The following is a 13,003-nucleotide window of genomic DNA, read 5'->3' on the forward strand; positions in this document are numbered from 1 at the left end:
TTTATTTGTTGAACATCCTGTTTGTTTTAAGTGTTTCCTCTGAGCAGCCAACAGTGTCTTCATACTGAATCTTTTTAATGATCATGTTGTGATGATTCTAACCCTTCAGTAACTGGTCCATCCACAGAGCTGCAGGCCAGGATGTGACATCATCACACCTGTGTGACAGAGACACCTGCTGGACGCATCAGGAACCTTCAGACACACAACAGGAAGTAAGCAGGAAGTGATGGCGCAGATGTGATTTAGGTAAGACAGACAGACAGACACCTCTGGCTGGACATGAAGACTTTATTATTAACCCTTTCACCTCCAGCTGGATGAAGACGGCAGTTTGTTAAAAGCTCTAAAACGTAAACGTGACGGCAGAGTCCACTCAGTCCCCATCAGTCTGTCTGAGTTCAACAACAAGGAGTCCGTCACACCCTTCATCGTCCTCTGTGTCTCCACCTGTCCACAGTCCCTTCATCATCATCTTCATCTTCATCATCAGCAGCAGCAGCAGCAGCAGGTCCCTCAGCCAGTCACATGTCCGACCACAGGATGGCCTTGCTGCCTTTCTCCACACTGGCGACGTATGCTCCCGACGGCGACCACGACACTGAGTTGATGGCAGAGCTGCAGGAAGGACAATAAAACAGATGATCAACATGTGAGCACACGCATATATAACGAGGTGTGTTCCACGTATATAACGAGGTGTGTTCCACCTATGTTACGAGGTGTGTTCCACGTATATAACAAGGTGTGTTCCACCTATGTTACGAGGTGTGTTCCACATATATAACGAGGTGTGTTTATTTGATTCGGCTGACGTATTGCGGTAAGCGAGTTGTGTCATTTCCGGTGTTTCTGTGACAGTGTCTCTGTACTGCTCTGGTGAATTCTACTAGCCTGCTTTCTCACTTCAGTTGCTTTAACGTTGCTTTAACGTCTACTTCAAGTCTTAACCCACACTGGTTCTGTTTATGCACTTATAGCTCTCCTCCTTTCTACGACTTTCTCGCTAATCTCTTAGCTGTTGTTTGCACGTTACTAGCCTTGGTAGCTACATTAGCTTTACAGTTAGCGATGGCTTCTCCCTCTGCTCTTTCTTGCTCGGTGTGCCAAATGTTTAGCTATGCCTCTGCCTCCTTTAGCGACAGTGGTAATTGTAACAAGTGTAGCTTATTTGCTGCGTTGGAGGCGAGCCTTAGTGAATTAGAAGCGCGGCTCCGCACCATGGAAAACCATTCAGTAGCTGCGGTAGTTAGCCAGCCCCCTGTAGCCGGTGCGGAGCCACATAGCATAGCCTTAGCCTCTGCTAACTGTCCTCCGGTAACTCCCGTTGGGTTACGGTTTGCCAGAAGCACAGCTCCAAGCCGAAGCCCACGGCTCACCACCAGCCTGTTCACGTTTCCAACTGCTTTTCCCCACTCAGCGACACACCCGCTGAGGATAAAACTCTGGTTATTGGCAGCTCTATTCTGAGGAACGTGAAGTTAGCAACACCAGCAGCCATAGTCAAATGTATCCCTGGGGCCAGAGCGGGCAACATTGAATCAAATTTAAAACTGCTGGCTAAAGCTAAACGTAGATTCAGTAAGACTGTTATTCACGTCAGCGGCAATGACACCCGGTTACGCCAATCGGAAGTCACTAAAATCAATATTGCCTCGGTGTGTGAATATGCAAAAACGATGTCGGACTCCGTAGTTTTCTCTGGACCCCTCCCAAATCTGACCAGTGATGACATGTTTAGCCGCATGTCATCATTTAATCGCTGGCTGTCCAGGTGGTGTCCAGCAAACGATGTGGGTTTTGTTAATAATTGGAAAACTTTCTGGGGAAAACCTGGTCTTATTAGGAGAGACGGCATTCACCCCACTTTGGATGGAGCTGCTCTCATTTCTAGGAACCTGGCAAACTTTATTAGTAATTTAAATCCCTGACAACCCAGAGTTGAGATCAGGACTTAGAGTCACAGTCCTATACGCCTCTCTGAGCTTCTAGTTCAGTTACCCATCCATAGTTTTATACAAACGGTGTCTGTCCCCCGACCACCTAAATTATTTAAATCTAAAATTAAACAAAGAGGAGTTGTGCATAACAACCTCATAAAAATTAAAACCTCTTCTGTGACAGAAAGACAAAACAGGAGAATTAAATGCGGACTGTTAAATATCAGGTTTCTATCATCTAAAGCAGTGTTAGTAAACAAATTAATATCAGATAATCATATTGATTTACTCAGTCTCACTGAAACCTGGCTGTGTCAAGATGAATATGTTAGTCTTAATGAGTCCACTCCTCCCAGTCATAATAATACCCACATTCCTCGAGGCAGCGGCCGAGGAGGGGGAGTTGCAGCCATTTTTAACTCTAGTCTGTTAATCAGCCCTAAACCTAAACTAGATTATAATTCATTTGAAAGCCTCGTTCTTAGTCTTTTACATCCGACCTGGAAAACCTCGCAGCCACTTTTATTTGTTATAGTGTACTGTGCTCCTGGCCCGTATTCTGAATTTGTATCTGAATTCTCAGAGTTTTTATCCAATTTAGTTCTTAAATCAGATAAAGTTATTATTGTAGGCAATTTTAACATTCATGTCGACGTTGATAATGACTCCCTGGCTACCGCGTTTATCTCATTAATAGACTCCATTGGCTTCAGTCAGGGTGTACATGAACCCACTCACTGTTTTAACCATACCCTCGATCTAGTTCTGACGTATGGAATTGAAATTGATAACCTAAAAGTCTTTCCACAGAATCCCTCGCTATCGGATCATTATCTGATTACTTTTGATTTCTTTTTACTCGATTACACGCCACTCAGCAACAGTTACTCTACTAGATGTTTATCAGATAGTGCTGTCGCAAAATTTAAGGAAAAGATTACTCCGTCGTTAAATTCAATACCAAGTCCCTTAGTCACAGAGGTTTCCCGTACCGACTTTGATCATTTTGTCGATAGCGCCGTAGGCTCGCTGCGAACAACACTTGACTCTGTAGCTCCTCTTAAAAAGAAGTTAACAAAGCAAAGAAAGTTCGCTCCTTGGTATAACTCTCAAACCCGTAAGTTAAAACAAATATCGCGAAAATTTGAAAGGAATTGGCGATTGACCAAACTGGAAGAATCTCGTTTAATCTGGACAGACAGTCTCAAAACTTATAAGAGGGGCCTCCGCAATGCCAGAGCAAACTATTACTCAGCATTAATAGAAGACAATAAGAACAACCCCAGGTTTCTTTTCAGCACTGTAGCCAGGCTGACTGAGAGTCAAAGCTCTATTGAGCCTTGTATTCCTTTAGCCCTTAGCAGTAATGATTTTATGAGCTTTTTTAATGATAAAATTCTAACTATTAGAGGCAAAATTCATGACCTCCTGTCCTCAGATAGTACCTATCTAACCTCAAACACAGCTGTAAGACCTAATATATATTTAGATTGCTTCTCCCCAATTTCTCTTCAAGAATTGACCGCAGTGATTTCTTCATCTAAATCATCAACGTGTCTCTTACACATCCCAACTAGGCTACTTAAGGAGGTCTTACCTTTAGTTAACACTCATATATTAGATATGATCAATATATCCTTATTAACAGGCTATGTACCACAGTCTTTTAAGGTAGCTGTAATTAAACCTCTACTAAAAAAGCCCACCCTGGATCCAGAGGTGTTAGCCAACTATAGACCAATATCTAATCTTCCCTTTATGTCAAAGATCCTTGAGAAAGTAGTCGCAGACCAGCTGTGTGATTTTCTCCATGATAATAATTTATTTGAGGAATTTCAGTCAGGATTTAGAGTGCATCATAGCACTGAGACAGCACTAGTTAAAATTACAAATGACCTTCTGATTGCTTCAGACAAAGGACTTGTCTCTGTACTTGTTTTATTAGATCTTAGTGCGGCGTTTGACACAATTGACCATCAAATTCTACTGCAGAGACTGGAACACTTAATTGGCCTAAAAGGTTCTGCACTAAGCTGGTTTAAATCTTATTTATCTGATCGTTTTCAGTTTGTTGACGTTCATAATGAATCATCCTTACGTACCAAAGTTTGTTTTGGAGTTCCGCAAGGTTCTGTGCTCGGACCAATCCTATTTACTCTATATATGCTTCCTTTAGGTAACATCATTAGAAATCACTCTGTAAATTTCCATTGTTATGCGGATGATACTCAGTTGTATTTATCGATGAAGCCAGAAGAAAGTAATCAATTAACTAAACTCCATAACTGCCTTAAAGACATAAAAACTTGGATGAGCACCAATTTCCTGATGTTAAATTCAGACAAAACTGAAGTTATTGTTCTTGGCCCCAAACAACTCAGAGACTCTTTATGTGATGACATAGTTTCTCTAGATGGCATTGCTCTGGCCTCTAGCACTACCGTAAGAAACCTCGGAGTAATATTTGATCAAGATTTGTCTTTTAATTCTCATTTAAAACAAACCTCACAGACTGCATTTTTTCATCTGCGTAATATTGTGAAAATTAGGCCTATCCTGACCCGAAAAGATGCAGAAAAATTGGTCCACGCTTTTGTTACCTCAAGGCTGGATTACTGTAACTCTCTATTATCAGGTAGCTCTAGTAAGTCCTTAAAAACTCTCCAGCTAATTCAGAATGCAGCAGCACGTGTACTAACAGGAACTAAGAAACGAGATCATATTTCTCCTGTTTTAGCTTCTCTGCACTGGCTCCCTGTAAAATCCAGAATTGAATTTAAAATCTGTTACTTTATAAAACTCTAAATGGTCAAGCTCTACCGTTTTTTTTCCCCGTTAAAGGGTTTTTTTGGGGAGTTTTTCCTGATCAGCTGTGAGGGTCATAAGGACAGAGGGATGTCGTATGCTGTAAAGCCCTGTGAGGCAAATTGTGATTTGTGATATTGGGCTTTATAAATAAAATTGATTGATTGATTGATTGTTCCACATATATAACGAGGTGTGTTCCACCTATGTTACGAGGTGTGTTCCACCTATGTTACGAGGTGTGTTTCACCTATGTTACGAGGTGTGTTCCACTATGTTACGAGGTGTGTTCTACTATGTTACGAGGTGTGTTCCACTATGTTACGAGGTGTGTTCTACTATGTTACGAGGTGTGTTCCACCTATGTTACGAGGTGTGTTCCACCTATGTTACGAGGTGTGTTCCACATATATAATGAGGTGTGTTCCACTATGTTACGAGGTGTGTTCCACATATATAATGAGGTGTGTTCCACTATGTTACGAGGTGTGTTCCACCTATGTTACGAGGTGTGTTCCACCTATGTTACGAGGTGTGTTCCACATATATAATGAGGTGTGTTCTACTATGTTACGAGGTGTGTTTCACCTATGTTACGAGGTGTGTTCCACCTATGTTACGAGGTGTGTTCCACATATATAATGAGGTGTGTTCTACTATGTTACGAGGTGTGTTTCACCTATGTTACGAGGTGTGTTCCACATATATAACGAGGTGTGTTCCACCTATGTTACGAGGTGTGTTCCACCTATGTTACGAGGTGTGTTCCACATATATGAGGTGTGTTCTACTATGTTACGAGGTGTGTTTCACCTATGTTACGAGGTGTGTTCCACGTATATAACGAGGTGTGTTCCACCTATGTTACGAGGTGTGTTCCACTATGTTACGAGGTGTGTTCCACATATATAATGAGGTGTGTTCCACTATGTTACAAGGTGTGTTCCACATATATAACGAGGTGTGTTTCACCTATGTTACGAGGTGTGTTCCACGTATATAACGAGGTGTGTTCCACCTATGTTACGAGGTGTGTTCCACTATGTTACGAGGTGTGTTCCACATATATAATGAGGTGTGTTCCACTATGTTACGAGGTGTGTTCCACCTATGTTACGAGGTGTGTTCCACCTATGTTACGAGGTGTGTTCCACATATATAACGAGGTGTGTTTCACCTATGTTACGAGGTGTGTTCCACGTATATAACGAGGTGTGTTCCACCTATGTTACGAGGTGTGTTCCACTATGTTACGAGGTGTGTTCCACATATATAATGAGGTGTGTTCCACTATGTTACGAGGTGTGTTCCACCTATGTTACGAGGTGTGTTCCACCTATGTTACGAGGTGTGTTCCACATATATAATGAGGTGTGTTCTACTATGTTACGAGGTGTGTTTCACCTATGTTACGAGGTGTGTTCCACCTATGTTACGAGGTGTGTTCCACATATATAATGAGGTGTGTTCTACTATGTTACGAGGTGTGTTTCACCTATGTTACGAGGTGTGTTCCACATATATAACGAGGTGTGTTCCACCTATGTTACGAGGTGTGTTCCACATATATGAGGTGTGTTCTACTATGTTACGAGGTGTGTTTCACCTATGTTACGAGGTGTGTTCCACATATATAACGAGGTGTGTTCCACCTATGTTACGAGGTGTGTTTCACCTATGTTACGAGGTCTGTTCCACGTATATAACGAGGTGTGTTCCACCTATGTTACGAGGTGTGTTCCACCTATGTTACGAGGTGTGTTTCACCTATGTTACGAGGTGTGTTTCACCTATGTTACGAGGTGTGTTTCACCTATGTTACGAGGTGTGTTCCACGTATATAACGAGGTGTGTTCCACCTATGTTACGAGGTGTGTTCCACATATATAACGAGGTCTGTTCCACGTATATAACGAGGTGTGTTCCACTATGTTATGAGGTGTGTTCCATGTATATAACGAGGTGTGTTCCACGTATATAACGAGGTGTGTTCCATGTACATAACGAGGTGTGTTCCACGTACATAACGAGGTGTGTTCCACTATGTTACGAGGTGTGTTCCACATATAACGAGGTGTGTTCCACGTATATAACGAGGTGTGTTCCACGTACATAACGAGGTTTTGTTTCTTACTTATGGTTCCGGTCCAGAGTCCGGTCCACTTTCCCCGTCACAACATTCCAGATGTACAGAGCTCCGTCAGCTGATCCTCCGGCCACGTAGCTGCCATCAGGACTGAACACAACAAACAAACAATCAAAAACTGAGCTGACTAAAATAAATCCCTCCCACTATCAGGAGGCTTTTAATGTGAAACAGGAAGTGTCACTGACAGGAAGTTAAACAGTGACTGAGTAAAGTCCAAAATACAGGACCAAAATAATAATAATAATAATAATAATAATAATAATAACAATATTATTATTATTATTATTATTATGATTAAAATACATTTTATATACACACATATACATATATATATGCGTGTATACACAATGAGTTTACGAACACTCCACAGTGACGATATCTGCAGACTGTAAACTCTCTGACACGCCCCCTAAACGAGGAAACTAATGAGTGCTGAACCCACCTGAAGGTGACTCTGGTCCAGTCGGCTCCACACTTGAAACCCTGAGCACTAAACACACACACACACACACACACACACACACACACACAGAGTAATAATTTGTTTTCATCATCGACTTTAAATAGAAGAAGAAACAGGAAGTCTTGAGTGTTTTAGATGTCAGCAGGACTCTGATCTGACTCCTCCTCCTGTATAACCGTCTCACTATCGACTCACCTGAAGGTCTGTCTGACGGCGTTGGTGCGCAGGTCGATGATCTTCACCAGGTCATCTCTAGAGCAGGTGAGCAGCTCGGTGCGGTCGTGGTTCAGGTCCAGAGATGTGACTCTGCCCAGCAGCTCCAGTTCCTTCACTATACTCTCCGCTCTGACACACAGACGCCATGACACCATCAGTTCCTACAAAACCTACAGAACTCATTCAGTCCTGAAAACATCAATGCGTGAAATATTAATAAACACAGAGAGGACAGTCAAAACGTCCACGCCTGTCCAACCCCAGCTGTCCTCACTCTCAAACTGAAGACAGGTGGTGTTGGACGTGCTGGTCCACACCTGTCCAACCCCGCCTGTCCCCCTCTCAGACTGAAGACAGGCGGGGTTGGACAGGTGTGGTCCACACCTGTCCAACCCCGCCTGTCCTAAGACTGAGGACAGGTAGTGTTGGACATGGTGGTCCACACCTGTCCAACCCCACCTGTCCTCACTCTCAAACTACGGACAGGTGGTGTTAGACGTGGTGGTCCACACCTGTCCAACCCCGCCTGTCCTAAGACTGAGGACAGGTAGTGTTGGACATGGTGGTCCACACCTGTCCAACCCCACCTGTCCTCACTCTCAAACTAAGGACAGGTGGTGTTAGACGTGGTGGTCCACACCTGTCCAACCCCGCCTGTCCTAAGACTGAGGACAGGTAGTGTTGGACGTGGTGGTCCACACCTGTCCAACCCCGCCTGTCCCCCTCTCAGACTGAGGACCGGTAATAAAAAGTACCTGATGTCCCAGAATCGAACTTTCTTGTCAAAGTGTCCGCTCATGACGCACTGCTCCGTGCACACGATGTCATTACAGCTGGAACCAGCGAACACCGTCTTGGTACCTGCACAGGTGAGACAGCAGGGGATGATGGGATGAGCTGAGCGGACTGAGACTGTTGACCACCTGTCCCTGACAACTGTCCAATCACGTACAGACTTTGTTGCGAAGGTCCCACAGTTTGAGTGTTCGATCGTAGCTCCCGGAGACGATTCGAGTGTTGTCCAATAGGAATCGAGCTGACAGCACCTTCCCGCTGTGACCTGTCAAGGTGTGCTGGAAGGACACACAGATATACAACTGACGTACACCGGACATGTTGTCTATTGGTGTGTTACAGTCTAACACAACTGTTATGATGCCTGTGGATATTCTCATTCATCCAGGTGTTCATTCAACCAGTGACATCACTGGCCTTGTGAAGACCTCCCCAGAGGTTAAATACCTGGGTGCTTCCACACCAGTTTGTCAGACTAGTTCCAGCCTAGTCAGACAAGCATGAACTGATGAAGCCTCTTGGATAAGAGGTGAAACTACTTCTAAGACAAAACCAAGTCCAGTTGCATTCGATTCAATTGCCTTGAGATAACTGTTATCATTAATACTGTAAAGTGCTGTGGTGATTAAGTTTTAATGAACTTATAATAATGTCTTGTGATGTCACATGATGAAGATGTGTCGTGTCTTTATGGTCTCAGCAGAAGAATGAGATCAGCACTCAGGCCCCGCCTCATCAGCCTCACGCTCCATGCTGACTGGTTCTGTTGGATGTGACTCATCATCACACTGAGCCTGTAGGGTCTCTGTACAGACTCAGACTGTGATGTCACTTCCTGTCTGTCAGCAGCCCCTGGGACCATCACTGCATCACTAGAGCATGATGGGAGCACAGAGCAGGGGCTGCTGGGAGCCAAAATGGCCAACAGAGGGGAATCTGAGGTTCAGACCTTTTACATCACATCACTGACCAGAAGACTGATGGTAAGTTATGTTGTCTAACCCTAACCCTAGCTCACATATATACGTATACATAAATATAACTCGTATAAATGAAACACTGCTGATCGACCTGGACACCTGTCAGACAGGTAAAGACTGATCAGTGTCTCATCATGATGTAGTGTGAGGTGAGAGCTGTAAAGACTCACCCTCAGTCTGTAGTCATCCACAGTCCAGATACGACTGGCAAAGTCGTTTGACGCCGCCAGCAGGTACGACCCCTAAAGACACAAAACAAATATTTGAACCCAACAGGTACGACCCCTAAAGACACAAAACAAATATATGAACCCAAGAGGTACGACCCCCAAAGACACAAAACAAATATATGAACCCAGCAGGTACGACCCCTAAAGACACAAAACAAATATATGAACCCAATAAAATATTATTAACCCAACAGGTGTGATGTGTTTGATCATTACATGTATTTATAAGTGAGGACAGTTCAGGTATCCTGAGACTTTTACAGTCAAAGATAAACGATACTCCTGTCTGTTACTTTCAGTATTTGAGATTGTACATTTTGTTTTATCAGTTTTCTGACTGAAGTTTTAAGTCTGTGCTTTAATTCAGCTCGTTTGACCAAAAAAAACTCTTTATTCAGTATTTTACTTAAAATGATAAAACGACCAAATTTAACTTCTCACAGTATAAATAACCTGTGAATAGTGTTTTTTTTTTTTACAGACTTATTGATGAGGCATGAAAATAAGTAAGTGCAGATTAATGAGTAATAACAGTCAGCTGCAGCTCTGGAGGAAACATAAACCAAACATTCCCACATTTATCATCTGGACACGCATGGTGTTGAATTTTAACTCAGTGAGACTGAAACACAAAGACAGATGTGTGTTAAAGAACCAAACATTCCGTCTTCATGTAAGAATATGTGTTAATAAAAAACTAATTATCTTTGGACGTCCACGCGTCCATCTGACCGACCAGGAGGTAAAACACTTACAGCGCTGTCGAACTCAATGCTGGTGATTCCAGCGTTACTGCCAGTCAGAGCTCCTTTAGGCTCACAGCGACCTGCACGCACACACACACACACACACACACACGAATAATAATAAATATAAAAGTAACGAGAGTTCAAAGAAGACAGAAGAGACATGAGAACAAAGTTAAGTTCATCCTGAGACAGTTTTAAGATGTGATTTAAAGTCCTGACAGTCAGAAACCAGCAGTAATAAACAGTGTCTGCAGTTAGGATTGGTCGACCCTCACAGCGCCCCCTTCTGTTGGACCATATATTAAAGAAAATAAATAACTGTGATAAATGACATTTTTGTCATGTTGAGACATCTGAACTTAGAAAACGACTAATTATAAAACAATAAAGACATTAATAATAAAGTATTTAAAGGATCAACCGGCTGTCAGACCAACACCAGTCTGAAGCTACTTCCTGTTTCCACCCTCCACTCACCAGCCACCACCTCCCACAGCTTCACCCTGCGGTCCATCCCTCCCGTTGCTAGGAGACGAGAGCCGGGGCTGAACCTCACTGCGTTCACCTCACCGTCGTGAGCTTCCTGAACACACACAGACACAGACACAGGACACACACACAGACACACACAGAGTCAGGGTTTGACGGCGAGTCAATAAAAACATCTGTGTGTCTTTGTCTGGCCTCAGGTTGAAAACTTGAGATCAGCTCCCTCCTCTTCCTCAGCCAATGCTCTATCCTGATTGGTTCTGTTGGATGACATCACACTGAGTCTGTAGGGTCTCTGTACAGACTCAGGCTGTGATGTCACTTCCTGTCTGTCTGTCAGCAGCTCCTGGAACCATCAGTGCATCACTAGAGCATGATGGGAGCGCAGAGAAGGTGCTGCTGGGAGCCAGAGGGCAGCAGGAGAGGATTGTGGGTAATCAGACCTTTTACTGCTCATCACTGACCAATAAGGTTACATCTGGGAAACATGCAACAACAGACACCCGGGGAAAGAGACGCCCAGGTATCAGACACTCGAACAGAAACGCCTGAATAATACCAGCTGGTAATGTTTCCTGTTTAACCCCACCCCAGGTTACTGATGATGTCACCGATCAGCTGGTCTCCCAGTCCACCAATCACTGAGTCCACTGGTTACTCACAAACACGTGGAGAGCCGTTGAGGGGACTCGAACCTCCGCACACACTCCTGAGGGGGCCTCAGTGTTTTCAGGTGACGTGCTGAAGGAGTTGGCTGTTCGACGCCTGCTGAGGAAGAGGAGCACAGTCACAACGATGGACACGTGGACAGACAGACAGACAGACAGACAGACAGAGACAGAGAGACAGACAGACAGAGACAGAGAGACAGACATCAGGGCTATGAGGTTGCACGCAGCCTGATGTGGAACCAAAGTTCACAAACACGAGTTCCTCTCAGAGTCTTTTAGCTGCACACAGTTAGCAACATGCTAAGGGTTAGCACTTACAAGCTGATTGGTCAGTCAGTCACATTACAGTGGAGCAGGAAGACCCGCCTTCTGTTTCCTGTTCAGCTACAGTGTCGGCGTTCTAAATGAAACATGTCCAACATGCTAACACACCTTCTTCTTCATCATCATCATCATCATCATCATCATCATCACTGATGTATCGATCACCAGGACGATAAAGTTTGGGCACTTTGAATGTTTAAATAAAGTCGAGGTGGGAGGAACTGTGAACTCCTCATGAACACGTTTGAGTCGTATGATTCTATGGAAACTTTTACTGTTAGTAAACAGTGTGATGTTTGTTGGTGGGCGGGGCTTAGCTGGAGGCAAAACAGTTCTCCACAGACATTAGCTAGCACTAGCTAACAAGTTCGGTTGCTTTGTTTTAGACGATGGAGGAAGATGATGTGAGTGGTGCGTTCAGAAACACTCATTGTGAGTGTGGGAGCGCACTCTGACACAAACTGGAGCGTTGATAAATTGGGAGCGCTGTCTGAATGTAGCGTTGGGTTATCCAGAGCAGCGCACTCTCAGAGTGGCAGAGCGCACTCTGGACACTCTGTCTGTGGAGACGGAGCAGCAGAGCGCCGAGCGGAGTGAATGTGTGATTAACTTAACCGTTGGTTCATTCATGTAGAAATATAACGCTGTGTTTCTTCCCACCAACAGGGCTCTCATTTTAGTGTAGAGCGTCAGACTGAATTTACCAACGCACCATGTCAGGTCACTCACTCTCCGGGACCGCCAGTGTTACTTGAATAAGTAAACAGTGACCAACGGGACCAGACTGGCCGACCCGTATGCTCTCACTCAGTGGATGGATGATGTCACAGGAAGCCATCTTACAAAGGAGGACCACACTTGTTTGTTTTGCTATGGAAGCTAACGTTAGCTAATGTCTCTGTCCTGTCTCTCTGTCCTTGCTGTCTCTCTGTCCTACTGTCTGTCCTTCTGTCCGTGTCCTACTGTCTCTCTCTGTGTCTACTGTCTCTCTGTGTCCTACTGTCTCTGTCCTACTGTCTCTCCCCTACTGTCTCTGTCCTTCTCTCTCTCTCCCTACTGTCTCTCTCTCTCTCTGTCCTTCTGTCCCTGTCTGCTGTCTCTCTGTCCTACTGTCTCTGTCCCTACTGTCTCTCTCTCTGTCCTACTGTCCCTGTCCTTCTGTCTGTGTCCTACTGTCTCTCTCTGTGTCCTA

General features: G+C 44.2%; 1 protein-coding gene and 2 non-coding genes across 6 annotated transcripts in view; all 3 read right to left on the reverse strand.

Moving 5' to 3' along the window:
- Positions 1-273: 273 nt before the first annotated feature.
- The window catches only part of atg16l1 (ATG16 autophagy related 16-like 1 (S. cerevisiae)), a 36,138-nt gene continuing 23,408 nt past the window's right edge, over positions 274-13,003 (reverse strand). For 2 of the 4 annotated variants that reach the window (XM_033631125.2, XM_033631123.2), the window contains 10 exons: positions 11,479-11,581; positions 10,805-10,910; positions 10,334-10,404; positions 9,519-9,590; positions 8,526-8,646; positions 8,329-8,434; positions 7,553-7,702; positions 7,337-7,384; positions 6,880-6,981; positions 274-618 (listed from right to left, as the gene is read on the reverse strand). In XM_033631125.2, coding sequence (XP_033487016.1) covers positions 525-618; positions 6,880-6,981; positions 7,337-7,384; positions 7,553-7,702; positions 8,329-8,434; positions 8,526-8,646; positions 9,519-9,590; positions 10,334-10,404; positions 10,805-10,910; positions 11,479-11,581 — 973 coding nt within the window. In that variant the 3' untranslated portion in view covers positions 274-524. Of the gene's footprint in view, positions 619-6,879; positions 6,982-7,336; positions 7,385-7,552; positions 7,703-8,328; positions 8,435-8,525; positions 8,647-9,518; positions 9,591-10,333; positions 10,405-10,804; positions 10,911-11,478; positions 11,585-13,003 lie in introns of all 4 variants that reach the window. The other 2 variants (XM_033631124.2, XM_033631122.2) reach the window with 1 other exon arrangement.
- Positions 9,061-9,339, reverse strand: LOC117260390 (small Cajal body-specific RNA 6). Its single transcript, XR_004501917.1, has one exon.
- Positions 11,009-11,281, reverse strand: LOC117260389 (small Cajal body-specific RNA 6). The gene has a single exon (XR_004501916.2).

The sequence above is a fragment of the Epinephelus lanceolatus genome, chromosome 4 (assembly GCF_041903045.1).
Source record: "Epinephelus lanceolatus isolate andai-2023 chromosome 4, ASM4190304v1, whole genome shotgun sequence".
Lineage (NCBI taxonomy): Eukaryota > Metazoa > Chordata > Actinopteri > Perciformes > Serranidae > Epinephelus > Epinephelus lanceolatus.